At 43.2% G+C, this 20380-nt stretch overlaps 1 protein-coding gene across 1 annotated transcript; it reads left to right on the forward strand.

Annotated features, from left to right (window-relative positions):
• The first annotated feature begins 13425 nt into the window (after positions 1 to 13425).
• On the forward strand, positions 13426 to 14349 carry LOC112850960 (vomeronasal type-1 receptor 1). The gene has a single exon (XM_025914466.1). It carries the CDS (start codon positions 13426 to 13428, stop codon positions 14347 to 14349), a length of 924 nt encoding a protein of 307 aa, XP_025770251.1.
• Positions 14350 to 20380: the final 6031 nt, after the last annotated feature.

Below are 20380 nucleotides of genomic sequence, written 5' to 3' on the forward strand. Positions count from 1 at the left end.
ATGACCGAGGACATAGCTCTTCTAAAGTTTGCATCCATAAGTATTCCCAAGTATATGGGTGTGCACCTTGACAGGGGACAGAGTTTCAGAAGGTCCAGCTTTGTGTCCCTTATGACTCCGCCCACCGCCAGAGCAAATACTGTCGAGATTTTCGGAATGCCTATACACTTATCTGAAGACCCTTGATGCTGGTACAAGCAAACGGATTGAGAGGAGAGAGATCACGTATTTCAGGGATATGCCCTTTATGACCCAGCTTTCCTTCCTGGTGACTGTAGAATATGATCTTTTATTTATTTATTTATTTATTTATTTATTTATTTATTTATTTATTTAAATTCAATTTTATTTGTTTTATTATTTTATTTATTTTGTTATGTTATGTTATGTTATGTTATGTTATGTTATGTTATGTTATGTTATGTTATTGCCACTAAGCCAGGGCTTCTTCCAAGACCTGAAGAGAGGGATGGTGAAATAAATGTAGCACTTTCAGGGGCCCCTGGGTGGCTCAGTCGATTAAGCATCTGACTTCAGCTCGGGTCATTATCTCACAGTTCATGAGTTCAAGCCTGGCGTTGGGCTCTGTGCTGACAGCTCAGAGCCTGGAGCCTGCTTCAGATTCTCTCTCTCTCTGCCCCTGCCCTGCTCACACTCTGTCTCTCTCTCTGAAAAATAAATTAAATTTTAAAAAATGTAGCACTTTCAGATCTTCTGGGTTCCTAAGAGGTATGGGAAATCCAGAATTTTACGTGCAACTAATTATTTCAGAGCTTTATTGAGGTGAGATCGACAGGCAATAAACTTCATATATTTTATTGTGCAATTTTATATACATACAATGGTGAAACTATCCCCATGATCATTATGAACATCTATCACTCCCAGAGTTTCACCTGGCTCCTAGATAATCCGTCTCACCGTGCCTTCCATGACCACCCTTCCCTGGACAATCATTTGCTTTATTTCAGTATAAATTCATTTGCCTTTTGTAGATTTTTTTACAAATCATAATTCTCTTTTGTGGTTTATTTCATACCACATAATTATTTGAGATTCATTCTTGTCATTTGTGTGAGTGTGGGTTCCTGGGGGTCTACAGGAAGTCCAATCCATCTGTAGTATAGATTTGTAAGTCATTTTGAAACAACTCCTATTGTGCCCCTGTGCCACAGAAGGGAATGAATGCTTCACTATGGTGCATCCGGTCATCATGCACATGGAATTGCCCGTTGCAAGCAGGATTCTCTTCAACCAAATCATAAAGTCCAAAGGCCCTTGCTGTATTCCACTGTAAATTTAAAATGTACAGGTGGGGGGCGCCTGGGTGGCTCGGTCAGTTGGGCGGCCGACTTCGGCTCAGGGCATGATCTCGTGGTCCGAGAGTTCGAGCCCCGCGTCGGGCTCTGTGCTGACAGCTCAGAGCCTGGAGCCTGTTTCTGATTCTGTGTCTCCCTCTCTCTGACCCTCCCCCGTTCATGCTCTGTCCCTCTCTGTCTCAAAAATAAATAAACGTTAAATTAAAAAAAATGTACAGGTGGGATTGAGATGAGCTTCAGAAGACACAGCAGGCTGCACGATCAGGTTCTTAAGACTTGCTGTAATCCACCGCATCAGTGATAACACATGCAGTTGCCTCTCCTGGATGTCCTGGACAGCCCGAAGAAAGAAAAGGAAGCCCTGACTCTGTTGCTACATGTGTCATTTTGGCTTATGAATAAAGTAAACATGGATACTGACTGCATCACGCACAATAGGGATGTCTCTGAATGATGGGGCAGGGCTGCAGAGGCCTCTGTGGATTCCAACTGGACCTCTTCCATGGCTTGAGGAAGTCTCCTCACTGCCCTTGGCTTCCACTACCTCCAGTCTGAAGTGGGAACATTATCATTATCTCCCCTGTACTGAGGGAATTGGAGAGAGCTGAGTTACGATGTGTATCCCCAGTGACAAGCATCTCAGTGCCTCTCTTGTGAGGTGGGTGAGGACAGTTCCAATCCTCTGCCCATGTTCCCAGAAATATAGTCTGCAGTTGCTAAAATGGAGCTAGCAGTGACGATTATCAGATACACTTCACATCCTGGTTTCTGGGGATTCACTGGGATGATGGAGGACCATGAGATGAGATACTTGTGCACCACTGCAGCCCTCCCTGTCCACAGCCAGGGGGAGCTGGATTTAACCAAAGGGATCTGAGTTTAAATCCCACATCAGCTTCTTAGACTGGGCACTCTGTGTGACTTGATAGTCTGCTTGAGCCTCTGGCCTAGCATGACTGTGACATGGAAATTACATTGGTGTTTACTGTGGGGGCTGTGGGTGGATTAATAAAGATAATCACACTGAGCATTTGTCTTGGCCAGGCACTCCAGCAGTTGCTTTTTCAACATTTAAATTTTTTTATTTAAAAAAATTTTTTTTTCAATGTTTGTTTATTTTTGGGACAGAGAGAGACAGAGCATGAACGGGGGAGGGGCAGAGAGAGAGGGAGACACAGAATCGGAAACAGGCTCCAGGCTCTGAGCCATCAGCCCAGAGCCCGACGCGGGGCTCAAACGAGATCGTGACCTGGCTGAAGTCGGACGCTTTTTTTTTTTTTAATTTTTTTTTCAACATTTAAATTTTTTTAATTTTTTTTTTTTTTTAACGTTTATTTTATTTTTGGGACAGAGAGAGACAGAGCATGAACGGGGGAGGGGCAGAGAGAGAGGGAGACACAGAATCAGAAACAGGCTCCAGGCTCTGAGCCATCAGCCCAGAGCCCGACGCGGGGCTCGAACTCCCGGACCGCGAGATCGTGACCTGGCTGAAGTCGGACGCTTAACCGACTGCGCCACCCAGGCGCCCCTCAACATTTAAATTTTTTTAAATGCTTATTTACTTTTTGAGAGAGAGACACACACACAGAGTGCAAGCAGGGAAGGGGCAGAGAGAGAGGAAGACACAGAATCCAAGGCAGGCTCCAGGCTCTGAGTTGTTGGCGCAGAGCCAGACGTGGGTATAGAACTCATGAACCGTGAGATCATGACGTGAGCTGAAGTCAGATGCCTAATGAACTATGCCGCCCAGGCGCCCCTGAATTTTCAACATTTTAAAATTCTCATAACACCCTGATAAAGTGAGAACTATTGTTATATTCATGAGGAATCATGGCTCAAGAAAATCAAGTGACTTAAGGTGACACAGTAGCTGAGTGTTTAGAACAGATTCAAACTGCAGGAGTCTGGCTCCAGAGCTGAACACGTCTGATCCCTTTACTACAGCATGTGAAGTCTGTAGTCTGTGAGGCTTGGTGAGGACCAGGGAGGCTCAGCTACCATTGCTGTGGTTCTCCTTGTTGCAATTATCATAATCATATTCCCTGTTCCTCTGATGTCCCCGATCACTTATTGTCTGCCCCCACAATCCTCGTAGGAATGCCACTGTCCTCTCCAGTGGACTCCCCAGGGGAGGGTTTTCTCTCAGCCACAACTGCATTAGGTCTGAAGTCTGTGTCCTTCCCCAACTCTTGAGCCCAGCATAGGCCTTGGTGATCTGAGGCTGGGTCTCTGTACCCCTTCACCCGAGACTGACAGGCTCTGATCCCTATCCAACAGCACAAGGCCAATGCCACTACATCTGTTTGACTTCCCAGGTTTTGGATACCTTCAAATATGTGGCCATAACCTTCACCCAGGAAGAGTGGGGACAGCTGGACCTGGACCAAAGGGCCCTGTACCAGGAAGTGATGTTGAATACCTGTGAGTTTCTGGTCTCACTGGGGAAGGGCTCACCTCTCTACCCCTGGGTGGGGGGACCCCAGCCTTCTTGATTCCTGGCTGATAAGTGTCACAGGAGCCACCCTCCCTCCTCTCCAAAGACCCTGCAGTTTTCTGGCTCCTTCTCTTCCTACCTGGTCTTCCTGTATCTGCATCAGGGATCATTGGGATAGAAACAATGTCCTTCTAAACACCAACCCTCACCCCAGTGCCCAGCATGCTCAGGCCTCAGTCTACAGTCATATTCTATTTTTTTTTTCAACGTTTTTTATTTATTTTTGGGACAGAGAGAGACAGAGCATGAACGGGGGAGGGGCAGAGAGAGAGGGAGACACAGAATCGGAAACAGGCTCCAGGCTCTGAGCCATCAGCCCAGAGCCTGACGTGGGGCTCGAACTCACGGACCGCGAGATCGTGACCTGGCTGAAGTCGGACGCTTAACCGACTGCGCCACCCAGGCGCCCCTACAGTCCATATTCTAGATTACACAGGAGGGAAGCTGACTGGCCCAGCCTGGTTGGGGCAGGCGTCCCAGGACCCAGTTAGCAAGGCTGCAAGTGATGTGCTGTTCTCAGAAAAGAACAGAGGACTGGGTGGTGAGGGAGAATCTAAAGACGTATCTCTGAAAACTCTTGAATAACAAGATTTAGAGACCTGAGCTGGTGAACACGATTGACTTTCTGGGAGGGTGGTGTGCCCAGGGAGGGCCATCCCCCCATAATTTGCCTAATGCATTGCTTCCATCTGGCTGTTCTTCAGTTGTAGCCTTTACAATAAGCCAGGAAATATAAGAAAAATTTTTTCCTGAGTTCCATGACCCAGTCTCAAAAATTACCAAAATTGAGAGGCAGGTCATAGGAACCCTCAAATTTGTAGCTGGGTTGGAAAAATGTGTGGGTAGCCTGGGGACTCTGGTCTTTTGACTAGCGTCCACGGTGAGAAAAGTTTTGTGAGACTGAGTCTTTAAACCTGGGAAGTCACGCTGACTCCAAGTAGTATCAGAATAGGATTGACTTGTAGGGCACCCAGCTGGTGTCAGAGAATTGTCAGCCAGCAAAGTAACTTCCTAAGGAGGTGCCAGATCCAATGGCCTGTTGTGCTTCTTGTGCCTTATCAACTGCTCTTGATTAACCAAAACTAGCTGCTTGGTCTATGGATGGCAGTTCCAAAGTAAACAGCATCCTTTTTAGAAGGTGGCTGCTCTGATCGAAGACAGAAAAATCGGTGCACTAGGCTAAATTGCATGCTTTGTGCTTCTGTACTTGGGTTTTTACCAATTCATGGGTGTGACCAATGGCATGATCCGCTGGCCTGGCCTGACCAGGCAGAAGGGCAATGGAAACATCCTATTGAAGTGATTCCCATATGGAGCACACACCTGTGGTAATCTGCTCCGGACTGATTGTTCCTGCCCCCGAATTAGTAATTTAATAGTTTAATATCTAACCACCAATGTGGCTGTACAGAGAGAGGGTCTCTTCATAAACGTTAAGTGAGGTCATAAGGGTAGGACACTGGTATGATAAGATTCCTGTCCTTATAGGAAATGATACCAGAAAGCGTACACGTGCTTTCTGCCCACCTCCCCACCCCCTTCGTGTCTAGAGAACCACCATAGTATTCCTATCAGTTGTGGTGACCTCTACTGGACTAATGGAATTTAAAAATGAACACATAGGGGCGCCTGGGTGGCGCAGTCGGTTAAGCGTCCGACTTCAGCCAGGTCACGATCTCGCGGTCCGTGAGTTCGAGCCCCGTGTCGGGCTCTGGGCTGATGGCTCGGAGCCTGGAGCCTGTTTCCGATTCTGTGTCTCCCTCTCTCTCTGCCCCTCCCCCGTTCATGCTCTGTCTCTCTCTGTCCCAAAAATAAATAAACGTTGAAAAAAAAAAAAAAGAAAAATGAACACATAAAGGTTCAAGAGGGTGGCCCCTCACCTCTTTAACATATTTGCTTCAGTATCATCTTCCCTACGATTCTTACTATGAACATCAAATTTAATGTTGCAACCCTTCCTCGACCACCAAAGTTTTCATCATTCGGGCTCTGCGTTATTGTTTTCATTTTCTGTAGAACATAACACCTTCTAATAAACTAAAGAATTTAACAGCTTAATTTTTTTAATGCTTTCTTTCCCTCCACTAGAAGATGGGCTCCATATTTGTGCACTGACGCTCCAGCGTAGCCACCAAAGTGCCCAACAGACATAAGAACCTCAGTAAATATCTTGGAGAATGCTTAATGGATAGAACATCACAGGTTTCTGCTAATTTGAAGCACCCAGCTATCCTTTTTATCTCTACTCATTTGCTGCTGTCCCTTCAATTTCAGTACCTGCAGTGAGCTCAAGAATGGAAGGGAATTATATTTTGAAATAAATTTTCATAAAGAGGTTAGAGTGGGAGAGAGCCAAAGCATAAGAGACTGTTAAAAACTGAGAACAAACTGAGGGTTGATGGGGGGTGGGAGGGAGGGGAGGGTGGATGGTGGGTATTGAGGAGGGCACCTTTTGGGATGAGCACTGGGTGTTGTATGGAAACCAATTTGACAATAAATTTCATATATTAAAAAAAAAAAGATAAATTTTCAAAATGTAGAATACTCCTGGATAAGAAGGTGCTCAGTTTCATCCTCTAACTTGTCAGATCCTAATGTTTTCTGGCATTCTCAGTGTTCCTTGAGATTTTTTTTTTAACATTTCAGAGGCAAATTGTTCCTTAGATATCTCTGCAACCTTCAATAGAAAACCTTCTAATTAAACACGATCTCCTTCGATAATTTGTACAATCCGCAGATGTTTTTGAAAGATAATCTCAACTCCCTGTGTAGGTGTTGTCACTGAAATTACAGGTGAAAGGATAATAATTATCCACCAAGGAGGTCCAGGAGATGAGATCACGGCACCCCAAGCATTTAGATCAGGTTCAGACGCTGCTCTCCACACTGGCACGCATCTTACTGCAGCACCCATCATCCTAATTGCAAATGTCATCTGGTAAGTGTCTATTTTTTTTCTTTTTTAGAAGAATGTCAGATTCATAGGAGAATTCTACAAAGTAGAGGGAAAACCACAGAATAATGTGTATGTGTACATGTATGTATGTTTTCTGGGATTGAAACAGTTTTGTATAGAGCGAGCAATGATTCTTTCTGAGAACATCTACACACCATCCTTTTGCTCGCCTTCCGTAGGGCTGCCTGGCATCTTTCCTCTCTCCTCACAGTTACAGCTTTTGTGAAATCTTTTGTTCGTCCCTGCCCAAAGAGACTAAACCTCACGGTGTTCACTCTACTATTTCCCAGTGCAGACCTATGACCAGAGAAGAGATGATAAGGCTGAGCTCCCTGCCCTGAGTTGTTAACTGCAGTCTGTGTGCCAGGAGCTAGCACATTTAATTTTGTTATATTTTGTTGTGAGCCTGTTGTGCTAAATGGATGCATAGTAACATAGGTCTAAGCTTTCTGACATCGGTAAAAGAGAGTAAACATTTATCTTCTTTTTTTTAAATTGAAGTTATTTTTTTAATGTTTATTTTTATTCTTGAGAGACAGAGTGTGAGCAGGGAAGGGGCAGAGAGAGAGAGAAAGACAGCATCTGAAGTAGGCTCCAGGCTCTGAGCTGCCAAGAACAGAGCCCGATGTAGGGCTCTAACTCATGAACCGTGAGATCATGACCTGAGCTGGTCTGATGCTTAACCGACTGAGCTACACAAGTGCCCCACATTTATCTTCCATTTACAGAACTAAAAGAAACTGAAGATTTCTGGAGGGGAGCTAGGTGGGGGATGGGTTAAAAGGGTGATGGGCAGGGACACTTGGGTGGTTCAGTCCGTTGGGCATCTGACTTCGGCTCAGGTCATGATCTCGAGGTTCATGGGTTCCAGCCACATGTCCGGGCTCTGTGCTGACAGCTCAGAGCCTGGAGCCTGCTTCGGATTCTGTGTCTCCCTCTCTCTCTGCCCCTCCCCTGCTCATGCTCTGTCTCTCAAGAATAAAATAAAACATTAAAACAAACAAACAAGGGTGATGGGCATTAAGGAGGGCACTTTTTGGGATGAGCACTGGGTGTCAAACGTAAGAGGTGAATCACTGGGTTCTACTCCTGAAGCCAAGACTATACTGTATGTTAACTAACTAGAATTTAAATTTAAAAAATAAAAAATAAAATAAGAAATTAAATTATTATTTGAAGAACACTGTGCCTAATGGTTGTAGGATTTGGGGCTGGAGCAGGGAGGGAGGAATAATCAGAGACTTCAGTAGTCTTCCAATAGTAGTATTACCCTGCTGTGTAATCCAGCGGATGGTAAAAGCGCCTTGCTAGTTAACCTATTGCTTCTTGCTGTTAACCCATCCTTCTGCTGTTAACCTATTGCTCTCTCTACCCTCCAAGATGTGTGTTTATCAAACTAAAAAGATAAGAATAAAACAAAATAAAATTCTGACTGGAGAACTTGTTTGACGGGGAAGTTCACACCCCCTCGCTAAGAGCAGGAGTCACTTAATTTGGATTCCTCCCTTTGTTGCCCAACACCCTGTGATTATGGGAATGTCACGATCCTTTATTGCCTTTGTACTTCTGAAGTCTTTAAGGGCTGGAATGATCAGTAACCACGGCAATTTCAGATTTTAGGACTCTCATGTGGGCTTTTAAAAAAATGTTTATTTATTTTGAGAGAGAGAGAGAGAGAGGGAACATCAAGAGTTGGATGCTTAACAAACCGAGCCGCCCAGGCATCCCCCCTCCCCCGCCCCCAAGTCTTGATTTGGGCTCAGGTCATGAGCTCATGGTTCATGAGATCGAGCCCCATGTCAGGCTCTGCACTAACAGCACCAAGCCTGCTTGGAATTCTCTCTCTCCCTTGCCTTGTTCTCTCTCTCTTTCTCTCTCTCTCTCTCTCTCAAAATAAACAAACTTTTTTTAATTATAAAATTTTAAATTTAAAAACTACGAATTTCACCATGAAATTTTTAGGAAATCAATTCATGCATAAATTTCAGGTGGATTTCCACTCTGACACCCCCTCCCCTGCCCCTTTCCTCCTTCCCAGCCCAGACAGTTAACCCTGCTTCACTTGTGGAGGATCCTTCTAGACCAATTTATATTCAGTCACTAAGATCTCTCTTAAGTCACATCTGCTGATTTACGGCTGAGTGAATTCACCTTCTGCATTCTTTTATGAAACATATTAATCAATGTCCAAGGAATATGATTGATACTTACTAGTGAGGTGTTTTCCTCCTATTCACCCCACGGACTCTCTTATCACTAGCCCATTAGTTGTTTACCAAGCGTGAGGTGTCTCCCCCACACTTAAATACAAACCGCTCTATTTCAGTTACTAAAATAGAATTGAAATGTATTTTACACAGCATTTACTTTAATCTCAAATTGCACAATCATTCCAGAAAACAAGAGAAAAGAATATATCAGGTAAAATTTTATGTATTCAGTATTCTAAATGATTTTCAAAACATTTTAAATTTGCAGCTGTTCTGTATCTGTCATGACATGGTGTGTCAGGTTCAGCCAGACACAAGAGAGGGCCAGAAAAACAGTTTATTATAGTCACTGGTCCTACAGAGACAGAGTCCGGGCACACCACCAGGGGGTCATTGGTGGAAGAGCCAAGGGGGTTGACTCAACCAAGCAGGTGGAGAAGGTGGGCGATGGAAGAGGAAATGGAGGAGGACCTCTAGGCAAGCGCCTTTTTTGAGGGTCAGGGTGGAGTACACGGGAGATAGTGAAAGGGGATTCCACTGGCGCATCTGAATATCCCGAGGTCACAGTCAGGAAAGGCAAGACGAGGAAGTTGTGGCAGGGCCCAGCCTTCAACTGATGCACCCAGTCACCTGGGTGGGGTGTTCGGACCCTGGTTGTGGAGATGTTGAAGCAGCAGCAAAATATTAACTTTTAAAATTCACAGTATAGCAGACCGATTTTAAAATATCCATTTGTGAATCTTTTTTGATATGAAAAATGATGCAATTTTTCTATCAGAGGAAACTTAAAATGAGATTTCAGCAAGAGTATATGTATATTTGAAAATGTCGGTGTCATTTGCACTGTAATTTGGCCTTTTCTGATACTTATGAGAAAAATACATTTTTTAATATATGTGTTCTTTTCTCAGAGTTGCCTGTTCTTTTACATTGCCAAAAGAAGCACTGAGATTATTATAATTACCTTTTTTATGTTCTACATGTTTAATTTTTTAAGTTTTATTTTCTATTGGTTTTAGGAGTCTTTCAGTAAAAGATACTACAAAAATGAAAAGGCTTACATTTTTTATTAAGAAGCGTGATAAGGGGCTCCTGGGTGGCTCAGTCAGTTAAGCATCTGATTCTTGACTTCGGCTCAGGTCATGATCTTACAGTTTGTGAGTTTGAGACTGCTTGGGATTCTCTCTCTTTCCCTCTCTCTCTGCCCCTCCCCGGCTTGCTCTCTCTCAAAATAAATAAACTTAAAAAAAGTGTGATAAAAATGTTTTCAGTTCTTAAGTTTGGATACATGCTTGGTAATTTTTTCAGGCAAAATTAATGCAAACATACTATATTTTTTCTAAGAGATTTACATTCTTTATGTTTAGATGTAGTATTTATTTTCTCTAAGATTGAAAGCTAGAAATATCTTTTAAGACTTCACCAAATCTCCAAATATTTTAATACTGCATATAAAATACCACTTCTCCCAGCCAATTCATCATTTAGTGTCATCATACATAAGCCCCTATAAACTTATCCTATAAAAATATTTGCAAACATAATTTGCAAGCTCCTTTTCGCCAATAGAAACCTCTGGTTATACTTTATATACTAAGGCAAGTTGTGTCATTAAATTGTGTGTATTTTTGACATTTGTGGAGGAAATTTAGAAATGTTAATATTTCTTTGGAATCTTATGAGACAACATACTTGATAGTATGAATTGAATTAGTAAGACTGGAAAAATTTTCATCTAGGACAACAGTCTTCTGATACTAAATGAATACTATGATTGATTTATTTTTTTTTTTTTTCAACGTTTATTTTTGGGACAGAGAGAGACAGAGCATGAACGGGGGAGGGGCAGAGAGAGAGGGAGACACAGAATCGGAAACAGGCTCCAGGCTCTGAGCCATCAGCCCAGAGCCCGACGCGGGGCTCGAACTCATGGACCGCGAGATCGTGACCTGGGTGAAGTCGGACGCTTAACCGACTGCGCCACCCAGGCGCCCCAATGATTGATTTAAAATACAGTGTCTGGTTTTCATTCAGTGTTTTCCTCAGATACTTAGTTTTTAATATTGTTTTCAAAATTCCATTTGTCTTTCACTAATGCATTTTTGCTTATACATTTAAGAAGACCGTTGCCTATCTTAAGGGGAAAAAATGGCTGTCTTGATGTGTGACTATTCTAAATTATATTATTGATCCTAATAACAATTTCTGTGTTTCCAGAGTGTTTCTCAAGTGTGTAACCATTTCAGTTCTTGATCATGGAAACTGAAATACATCTCACAGCTGTTATTCCTGCCTTGTTGAAACAACCATGCCAGGAAGATGGTGACTCAGTAAGGTGCTCTACATCATGAACATATTTTCATGAACATGGACACATTCTTCTACTTTGTCATCCAATATTGAAACATTGCATCTGGAAGAAGGAATTGTTCTTGTGAGGAAGTTTCCCCTAAACTGTTGTTGAGTTTTCTATTATTTTGTTTTGTATCTATTTTTACCACGATGGAAAATGTTTTCATTGACATTAATAAGTATCATTTAAAACAGACAAGTTTGGGGGGACTGCCCAGAGATTTCTTACTGTGAAACATAGTCCGTACTCCTATTGCAGGAGAAATAGTTGATATTCCCCTTTATCCATTTTCCAGGAATTAACTGCTTCCTCAACATCTTCCAGCAGTTTTGCACTTATTTTTATGTCACTTATATGGATTTGGTTTACATAAATCAATCATTTGGAGTTACACTGTTGTACCAAAACTTTGCAAGGGCACCTTCGTCAGGTGGAATCCTGTGACCTCTAAGAAGTGACCTCAGTGTTCTTTCCTTGCTTCCCTTTTATGACAAGAAGTTTCAGTTGTATCTTGGAAAGTTCCTGCCCTAGTCCGCGAATAAGCCCCCCGCTTCCCTCAAGACACTCTTTACATACACAGGAAAATGGATTAAGAGACCATAAACTGGGTGCTAGAAGTAGGCATTGTTACAGCATTGTCCATAATTTCTATTTTTTTTTCAGTTTGCGGAAAAAATGCATATATGTTTAAAATCAAATACTATATGAGTTAATATCAATTGTTCCTACCAAATACGTGTTTTAGTTTTGTTCAAGTTCTTACGTTATATATTTATTTTTTCCTGACATAGAAAGCTTTATTTTCCATTCATAGTAATATATTTGTTTCCAAAATAGCATCCCAATACTTTTTAGTAAAATACATACACAGACTTTAAGATTTCCTTGCAGGTAGTTTTACCTTAATAGAACTTCCTAGGAAAATAAAGCCAATCCCATATTTTCGAGTCATTCAAAATGTCTCTTTGACATAGAAAGAAAGCCAATGGGGTATTCAGTTACTTCTTAACCTTTGAATTTTGTATTTTAAAACATTAGTTTGCCTTAAAATTGTTTAATAATTATATGATATGTGTACATTTGTACAAATAAAACAGTATAACAAGATTTTTCTCTAAAAACTAGCTTTAAAATCTGCCCCATTCCTATGTATGTTCTGTGGCTACATTTTCATTCCTCCATATACATGGGAAAAAAACCTGTAGCATTCTCTACACAGAGCTCTCCATCTAGCTTTTCATTTCAGAATACATACAGTTTATAACCGTAGGTCAGACTGTAGAGATCCTCCTCACTCAATTTGCAGGCATAGAAAACTCTATTGTGCAGGTGAGCCATGATGTGTTTACTCGGCTCCTGTAGGTAGACCTCCAAAGTGTTTTCAAGTGATGGTGATGGTCACATACTTCATTGTTTTAAGACTTTCTTTTCTTTCTTTCTTTTTTTTTTTTTTAGGAGTTTTAGGTTCACACAAAATTGAGGAAAGCACAGATATTTCCTTTGTATCTCCTGCCTCCCTACATGTATAGCCTCTTCCATTATTAGCATCACTTACCAGGATGGTACTTTTTTTTTTTTTTTTTTACCAAGGATGACACTACCTTGATACATTATAATCACCCAAAGTCCAGAGTTTACTTTAGAATTCATTCTTAGTTTTGTAAATTCTGTGGGTGGACAATCCATTACTATAATATCCTACAGTAATATCTATTATTATAATATCACAGAGCATATTTTCACTGCCCCCCAAATCCTCTATGCATGCCTATTTATTATCCCCTCCCCTTCCTCTCCAATCCTGGTCAACCACGGATCTTTTAATTGTCTGCATAGTTTTGCTTTTCCAGAGTGTCACATAGTTGGAATCCTACAGTGTGTAGTTTTTTTTTGGAACGGCTTCTTTCACTTAGTAATATGCATTTGAGTTTTCTGCGTGTCTTTTCATGGCTTGAGAGTTCAATTCATTTTAGTACTGAATAATGTTCCATTGTCTGGATGCACCACAGTTTATCACAAATTTTTTTTTGTTTTTCTTGTACTGCCATTCACCTGGCTTCAACTAAAATCAATGTCTCGTAGATATTGATGCGATGGCTGCCACCAAGTGGGAAATAGGAATCCTCTTCCTCACTCAGCTGGGAGTGGGAATCCTTGCAAACGCCTCTCTCCTGTGTCTTTATAACTTCACACTTCTCACTGGACACAAGGTGAGACCCACAGACTTGATTCTCAATCAACTGGTCTTAGCCAACTCCTTGGTGCTTTTATTGAGAGGGATCCCTCAGGCCATGGCAGCCTTTAGATCAAAATATTTCCTGAATGAGACCGGATGTAAACTTCTTTTCTATTTCCATAGAGTGGCCAGAGGGGTTTCCCTCAGCACTACCACACTTCTCGGTGTCTTTCAGACCATTAAACTATGTTCCAATTTCTCTAGGTGGCTGGAGCTCAGAATAAGATCCCCAATGTTCATTGGTTTCTGCTGTCTCCTTTGCTGGATCCTGCATCTGTTGGTAAATATTTTTGTTCCTATCAAAATGATTAGTCCTATGAGTGGCAAAAATTTTAGTGTGAGAGTAAGTTATGGATACTGTTCCTCACTCAATCCAGACAGATTTCTCCAATTTGTGGTTGTAGCAATATTCTTCATAACTGATTTTGTGTGTTTGAGTCTCATGGCCTGGGCCAGTGGCTCAGTGGTCCTTTTCCTGCTCAGGCACAAACAGCGAGTCCAACACATTCACAGCCACAGCCTTGCTCCCAGACCTTCTCCCGAGGCCAGGGCCACTTGTACCATTTTGATCCTTGTGAGTGCTTTTTTCTTCTTTTACTCACTGTCTTCTCTTTTGTTTGTTTGGATGACTCTATTTGCTATTCCAGGCCAGTGGCTGGTGGATGCCTCCATGTTTTTGTCTTCGTGTTTCCCAACATTCAGCCCTTTTGTGCTCATTTTCAGCGATACTCGCATCTCTCGGTTTTGTTTCATTTCTTGGCAAGGAAAACATATTTTCTAATCTGATTGTGACTGTATGACTCTGTTCTCTACATGAAATTAATCATTTCTTCCACCAGCTGTTAGTATTTAAGGGACTAAAAATTTTCAGATGCTTGATATAAATTTATTATTCTGTGTAGAGTGGGGCAGTTAGATCCTGGAAACCACAATCCTATGAGTCCTAACACGAACGTTATTTATGTGCTTACACAAAGAGTATACTGTTTTAGCTTCATCAGTGGAAAAGTTGATGACATTCTGAAATAGTATAACAGAAGGAAAATTTTGAACTTGGGAAGTGGATAATATCACTCAGTTTGGGTATTTTTGAGAGGGGTGGGAGAGTCGTAAATTTTATGTAATATTAACTTTGCCATGTAAATAATTTTCAAGTATATAATTCAGTAGCATCAGGTAAATTTGTAATGCTGTGTATCTACTGCCACTATTTCCAAAGCTTTTTTTTGTAATTTCAAACATAAATTGTGTATCCATTAGGCAATAACTCCCCATTCACCTTTCACTCCAGCCCCTAGGAATCTCTCATCATTCTGTTTTTATGAGCTTGTTTATTCTAGATATTAGTATTCATGGAACCATATCTTTATCCTTCTGTGCCTGGCTTATATCACTTAGCATAATGTTTTCAAGGTTCATTCATCTTATGGCATGTTTCAGCATTTTATTGCTTCTTACCACTAAAAAATATTCCATTGTTTGGGCATGCCACATTTTATCCATTCATCTATTGACGGACGCTGGGTTGTTTCCACTTTCTGGCTGTTGTGATTAATGCTGCTATGAACATGGGTGTACAAGTATAGATTTGAGTCCCTGCTTTCCATTTGTTGCAGTATATGCCCAGGAATGGAATTTTTTTTGGTCAGATGACCTGTCTCTATTAAGCTTAATGAGAAGCCGTATTCTGCCTTCTCACTTTGCAACATTTTATGTTCTCATAAGAAGTGTACAAGGGTTCACGTTTCTCCACAGCCTCGGCAACAACTTGTTATTTTACCCTTTTGAAAATAGTGATCTTGGTAGATGTAGATTGGTATCTCATGGTGGTTTCATTTGTATTTCCTTAATGACCTATGGTGTTGACATCTGAAGTAATTTACTCCTGCTGTTTCCATAGTCCTTTTCCTCATTTGTTTTCCCTCTCTTCTGTGTAACTGTATAAACTGTATAAATATGTACTGATACCTACTCCGCTCAGATGAAACTCTGCCTCCTTTCACTTCCTGAAAGCTCTGTCCCATTTCTCAAAATGTCCCTCCCAGTCAGGTTTGCAGCACACACGTTAAATTCCTTTCCCCACTCTCTCTTCTGTTCTCCAAATAAAGTCAGGGAAACCCATCGTTCTTCCAGTGAGTAAACTCCACGCGGTAAAACAGATATCCAGCAGAAAGCTGACGCCCTCTATTGGAAATAGAGGTAATCTATAAAATGAGTGGAGGCTGTCATTTGGGGATTTTTCTTCCCTCTCTTCCAGGTCACAAAATAACTTCCCTGACTCAAGTGAGTCCTGTTATAGAACGGGTTCCTCCTGCTTTACATAGGATTTTCCTTCTGCTTTAAATCAGGTCTGAGATTTCATGCTATATGGTTGACCCTTGAACAACACAGGTTTGAATTGCATGGGTCCAGTTATATGTGAATTTTTTTCAATACCTACAGTACAGTGCTGTAAGTGTATATGTATATTTGTTTCTTGTTCATTACTAACATTTTTTCTCTACCTTAATTGGAAGAATACAGTATATAATACAAACAAAAAATGTAATCAACTGTTTATGTTATTGGTAAGGATTCTGGTCAACAGTAGGCTATTAGTAGTTAAATTTTGAGGGAATCAAAAGTTATAGGGATTTCAACTGCCGTGATTGGAGAGGTGGAGAAAGTTGAGGGGCTGGGGAAATGGGAGTTGGGGGTGTCAGCGCTAACCCCTCCTCATTCAAGAGTTAAGTACACTCTGGAATTCCTGTGTGGTCCTGACAAAGTGGGGTATGGGCAGAGAAGAAGCCTTAGAAACCTGCATGAGGTCACAGAGAATTTGGCAGAAAACTAAGGTGCGGGGCAAGGCTGGGAAAGGATAGAAAACAGCTGGCAGGGTGCTGAGAACCGGCTGGAGGATGCACAGGCCTCACAGTGCGGGTAATATTAGAATCCTGACCAGCCAGAGGGGAGACACCCCCCTGAAACACTCTAGATGGTCAGTGGAGACCCTAGAAAGGCCGCACTTTAGGTGTAACAGGGTGCCCTAATATTTATTTATTTATTTATTTATTTATTTATTTATTTATTTATATCATATATGTCATATCATCTATCATATATCATATGTACCATCCCTTAATCTGAAGAAAGTGCTGGGCTCTCACTGATCCCCCTTTCCTGAGGGAACCTGATTTATTCTTTCCCTCCGCGGACAGATATTCTCATCGGTCAGTGGGTCAGGTGTGATCTGAGGTCGCATCTGACCGGGGACAGCGTGGGCTGGGCACAGAGGGGGTGGAACTTCAGACCCCACAGCGCCCGCTCCCACCCCCCCCACCCTCCGCCAGAGTTCCCCCTTTCCACCCAAGGGGCCTCCAGGGGGCGCCCGCCCGGGTTCCGGGAGCGGCGCAGGCCGCGAGCTGCCCCGAGGGCGCCCCGAAGGACAGCAGGGAGCTGCGGGGTCCTCCCGGCAGGGCTCCCCCGGAACTCTCAGGATCCAGGCGCCGGGTTTCCGCCGCGGATCCCAGGGGCGAAGGCCCCTCCCACTTCGGGCCGCATACCTGGCCTGTGTGCGCGGAGGCCAAATCCCGATCTTTGCGGGCGACCCGCGGGAGGCGCCCTGTTGGCTGGGATCCGGCGAGTTCTCGGCCCCTGTCGGCGGGAACGGACTGTACACTTTGCCTAAGGCTTCTTCGAGCCTTGGTGCTCGACTCACAGGGGTCGTTTCCGGCCTGGAGGCTGTTCTCTCCCGTCCTGACCCCAGCCCCTAAGCGCCCGGGACTGACTCTGATGCATCGGGCTACGGCCACATGACGCGCAATCACACGACAGTCGCTTGCCGTTGGGTCCGTGTGCACCTGCAGTCCCGGGGAGCATCCAAGCCCGGTGGAGTCTGGAGAAATACACGTCTAAACACTTCGGTGATCACCTGCCCACAAGACTCGCAGAAACTGGGTTTCAGCCCACTTGGGGAGCGGAGCTCAGCCTCTGCCCTCGGACAAAGCAGCGCTACTTCCCAGAGACCCTCGCGGGGCCGGTGACCTTTGCTCCGCAGTGACAAGTGCGGAGCGCCCCTCGCGGAGACCAGCAGTGGCCCTACACCATCCGAAAAAGCCTTCTGCCCAGCGGAGACGCTAAGCCAATGAGCGTTCCGGATGGAGTGCTTCTGTGTTAGGCGTAGGCTGGGGGCGGGGCTTCCGGCGTCGCTACCGTGGTGTCCGCACGCGCACGGCCTGCGGAGTGTGGGGTCCCGCCCAAGGTGATGAGGCCGGAAGACCCGAGTCGGACTTAACTGACTGAGCCACCACGGCGCACCGAAGGCACAAACAGGTTTCTAAATCCCCTCGTGTCTTAAGACTTGTGTGGCATAAGTGCCTGACAGTAAGCATGAGGATTATAATGCAGATTAAGCTTTTGATTGCCAAGGCATCCATTGCAAAGACATCCATCTGAAATACACATATTGCCTACCGTACAACACAGCTACTAACAAAACAACTAAGTTCCTCCTTTAGAAAGCCATGAATAACCTGGAGAACTGATTGCCTTTGGGACCTCGCTTTTCTCTCTTGAAACCCTAGTGTCCAGCCCATTCTTCTTCTTTAAATCCACCTGCAAAACCTGGGCACCCCGCCCTTGGGCACCAATAAAGGCAGAGCCCCGGGTCGGAGCTTCCTCTCTCCCTCTTTACCCTTGACCCGCTATGTGGCCCTTGGCATGACTTGTACCCTCTGGGACCTGTGAGGAAGAAATCTTGTCCTTTGAAGTTCCCTCATGGTTTTTGCTGAAGCGCAACTTGCAGTCATAATAAGAACTGTAAGAGCCAGTCCACCTACCAACATTGGCTCCATGGGGCTCACCACCAGTACGATGGCCCAAGGAAGGACCTCGGGCATTAATAGCAGTAGAGTCACTTTTGATAGGCTGAGACAGACATAAGAGACTTGTGACTGTCCAACTGAGAAATAGTTGGTAATTTTCAAATCTCTTTCTCTGTTTCTCCTTTCCACCCAAAATTAGTGTTGGGATTTCCCTGCACACCGGTCTATTTTCCTTTCACCTACTCCACCTGAAGTTACCCCCTTGGTCATCTCATCCAGTCTCGTCTTTTCGATACTTAGAAGCTTACAAACTAACAGTGTTCAGAGTTAATCCTGACAACACTGCTCTCGAAAATTCTTGAGATTTGCCTGCCGACTTGACAGCTATATTCACATGCTCAACAGGCATCTTGTACTTACTATGTTGGTGTCTGAATTCCCGATCTTCCCTCCTAACCTGTTTCTACTGCTTTCCCACAATCTCAGCTGATGGCAAGTCCCTCATTCTACTACTGTTCATGTATGAAGTTTGGGAGTCATATTCTGTACCTTTCCTTTGCTCATGCCAATTGAGCAACCCAATTGAAAATCCCTTAGGGATGAAAAGAAATAACTTCAAAACACATCGAGTACCTAATGATACTGTGTCCAGTACTGCCCCAACTTTGATTGCAGACCTCATTACCTCTCACCTAGATGTCTGTGATAAGTCACCCGGCTAGTCATCTATCTGCTGCTAACCTTACCTCTTTTTAGGTTCTCAGCCTGCCTTCTCCTCATTTCTCATTCAGACACTTAGCATGATGTTCCAGTCCCTGTCATGATTCCTCTATCAACCAGGATAAAATGGAAAGTTCTTCCAGTGATCTACAGTGCCTTTCATGATCCAACTGTAGCTTTTATCAAGCCGTTCCTCACTCACATGCTTTCAGTTGCATTATCTTTCTTACTCTGACTGGAACATGAAAGGTCAGCACTGGCCCAAGGCATCTGTTCTAGCTGTTTCCTCTATGGAACACAAGGCTATACACAGAGTTCACTCCACGGTCTTCAAGGCATTCCTTAAATATGCTTTTATTAGTGGAGCATCCCACTCAATTCTCTTTTTCTCCAGCTTTATTGAGGAATAGTTGACAAACCCTCTTCGATATCACAACCCATCTGCAGTCACTCTCTTGAACTTCTCACCATTGTTATCTTTTTTTTTCAATTCACAGCACCTGTTCACTTAAAAGATAGTATGTTGTTTATATTTATTTTTATTAATATCCTTAATATGATTATAAGCAACATGAAATATGGTTTGTTATCTCATTTGTTTCCTGACACATTATGCACACCCAATAAAAAGATTAATGTACCACATATACTCAGTAAATGTTTCTTTAATGTTTACTTATTTATTTTGAGGGAGAGAGAGAATCCCAAGCAGGCTCCGTGCTGTCAGCACAGAGCCTGATGCAGGGCTTGAACTCACGAAGCATGAGACCATGACCTGAGTCAAAATCAAGAGTGGGACGCTTAACCGACTGAGGCACCCAGGCGCACCACAATAAATGTTTATTGAAATAACAAAATGAGACACCACTGTCTCCTTGTTCATTTTTATTACCCTGGAAAAGTTTTCTTAATTCTCTTTCTCTGTGTATCCCTCAAATCTGGTATTTTTTTAATGTTTATTTTTGAGAGAGAGAGAGAGAGAGAGAGAGAGAGAGAGAGAATGCACAAGCAGGGGAGGAGCAGAGAGAGACAGGGAGACACAGAATTCAAAGCAGGCTCCAGGCTCTGAGTTGTCAGCACAGATCCTGATGTGGTCTTGAACTCACAAACCATGAGATCATGACCTGAGCTGAAGTCGGACGCTTAACTGACTGAGCCACCCAGGCACCCCTGAAATCTGCTATTTTTAACTGTCCATGGGAATTTTAAAATATCACATTTGGAGAAGCCCTCAGGATGGCAGGAACCCAGAATGCAATCTGCTCACTATTTTACCTTGTTTCATAGAAT

This window comes from Puma concolor, chromosome E2 (genome assembly GCF_028749965.1).
Source record: "Puma concolor isolate L17-30 chromosome E2, mPumCon1.1.hap2, whole genome shotgun sequence".
Lineage (NCBI taxonomy): Eukaryota > Metazoa > Chordata > Mammalia > Carnivora > Felidae > Puma > Puma concolor.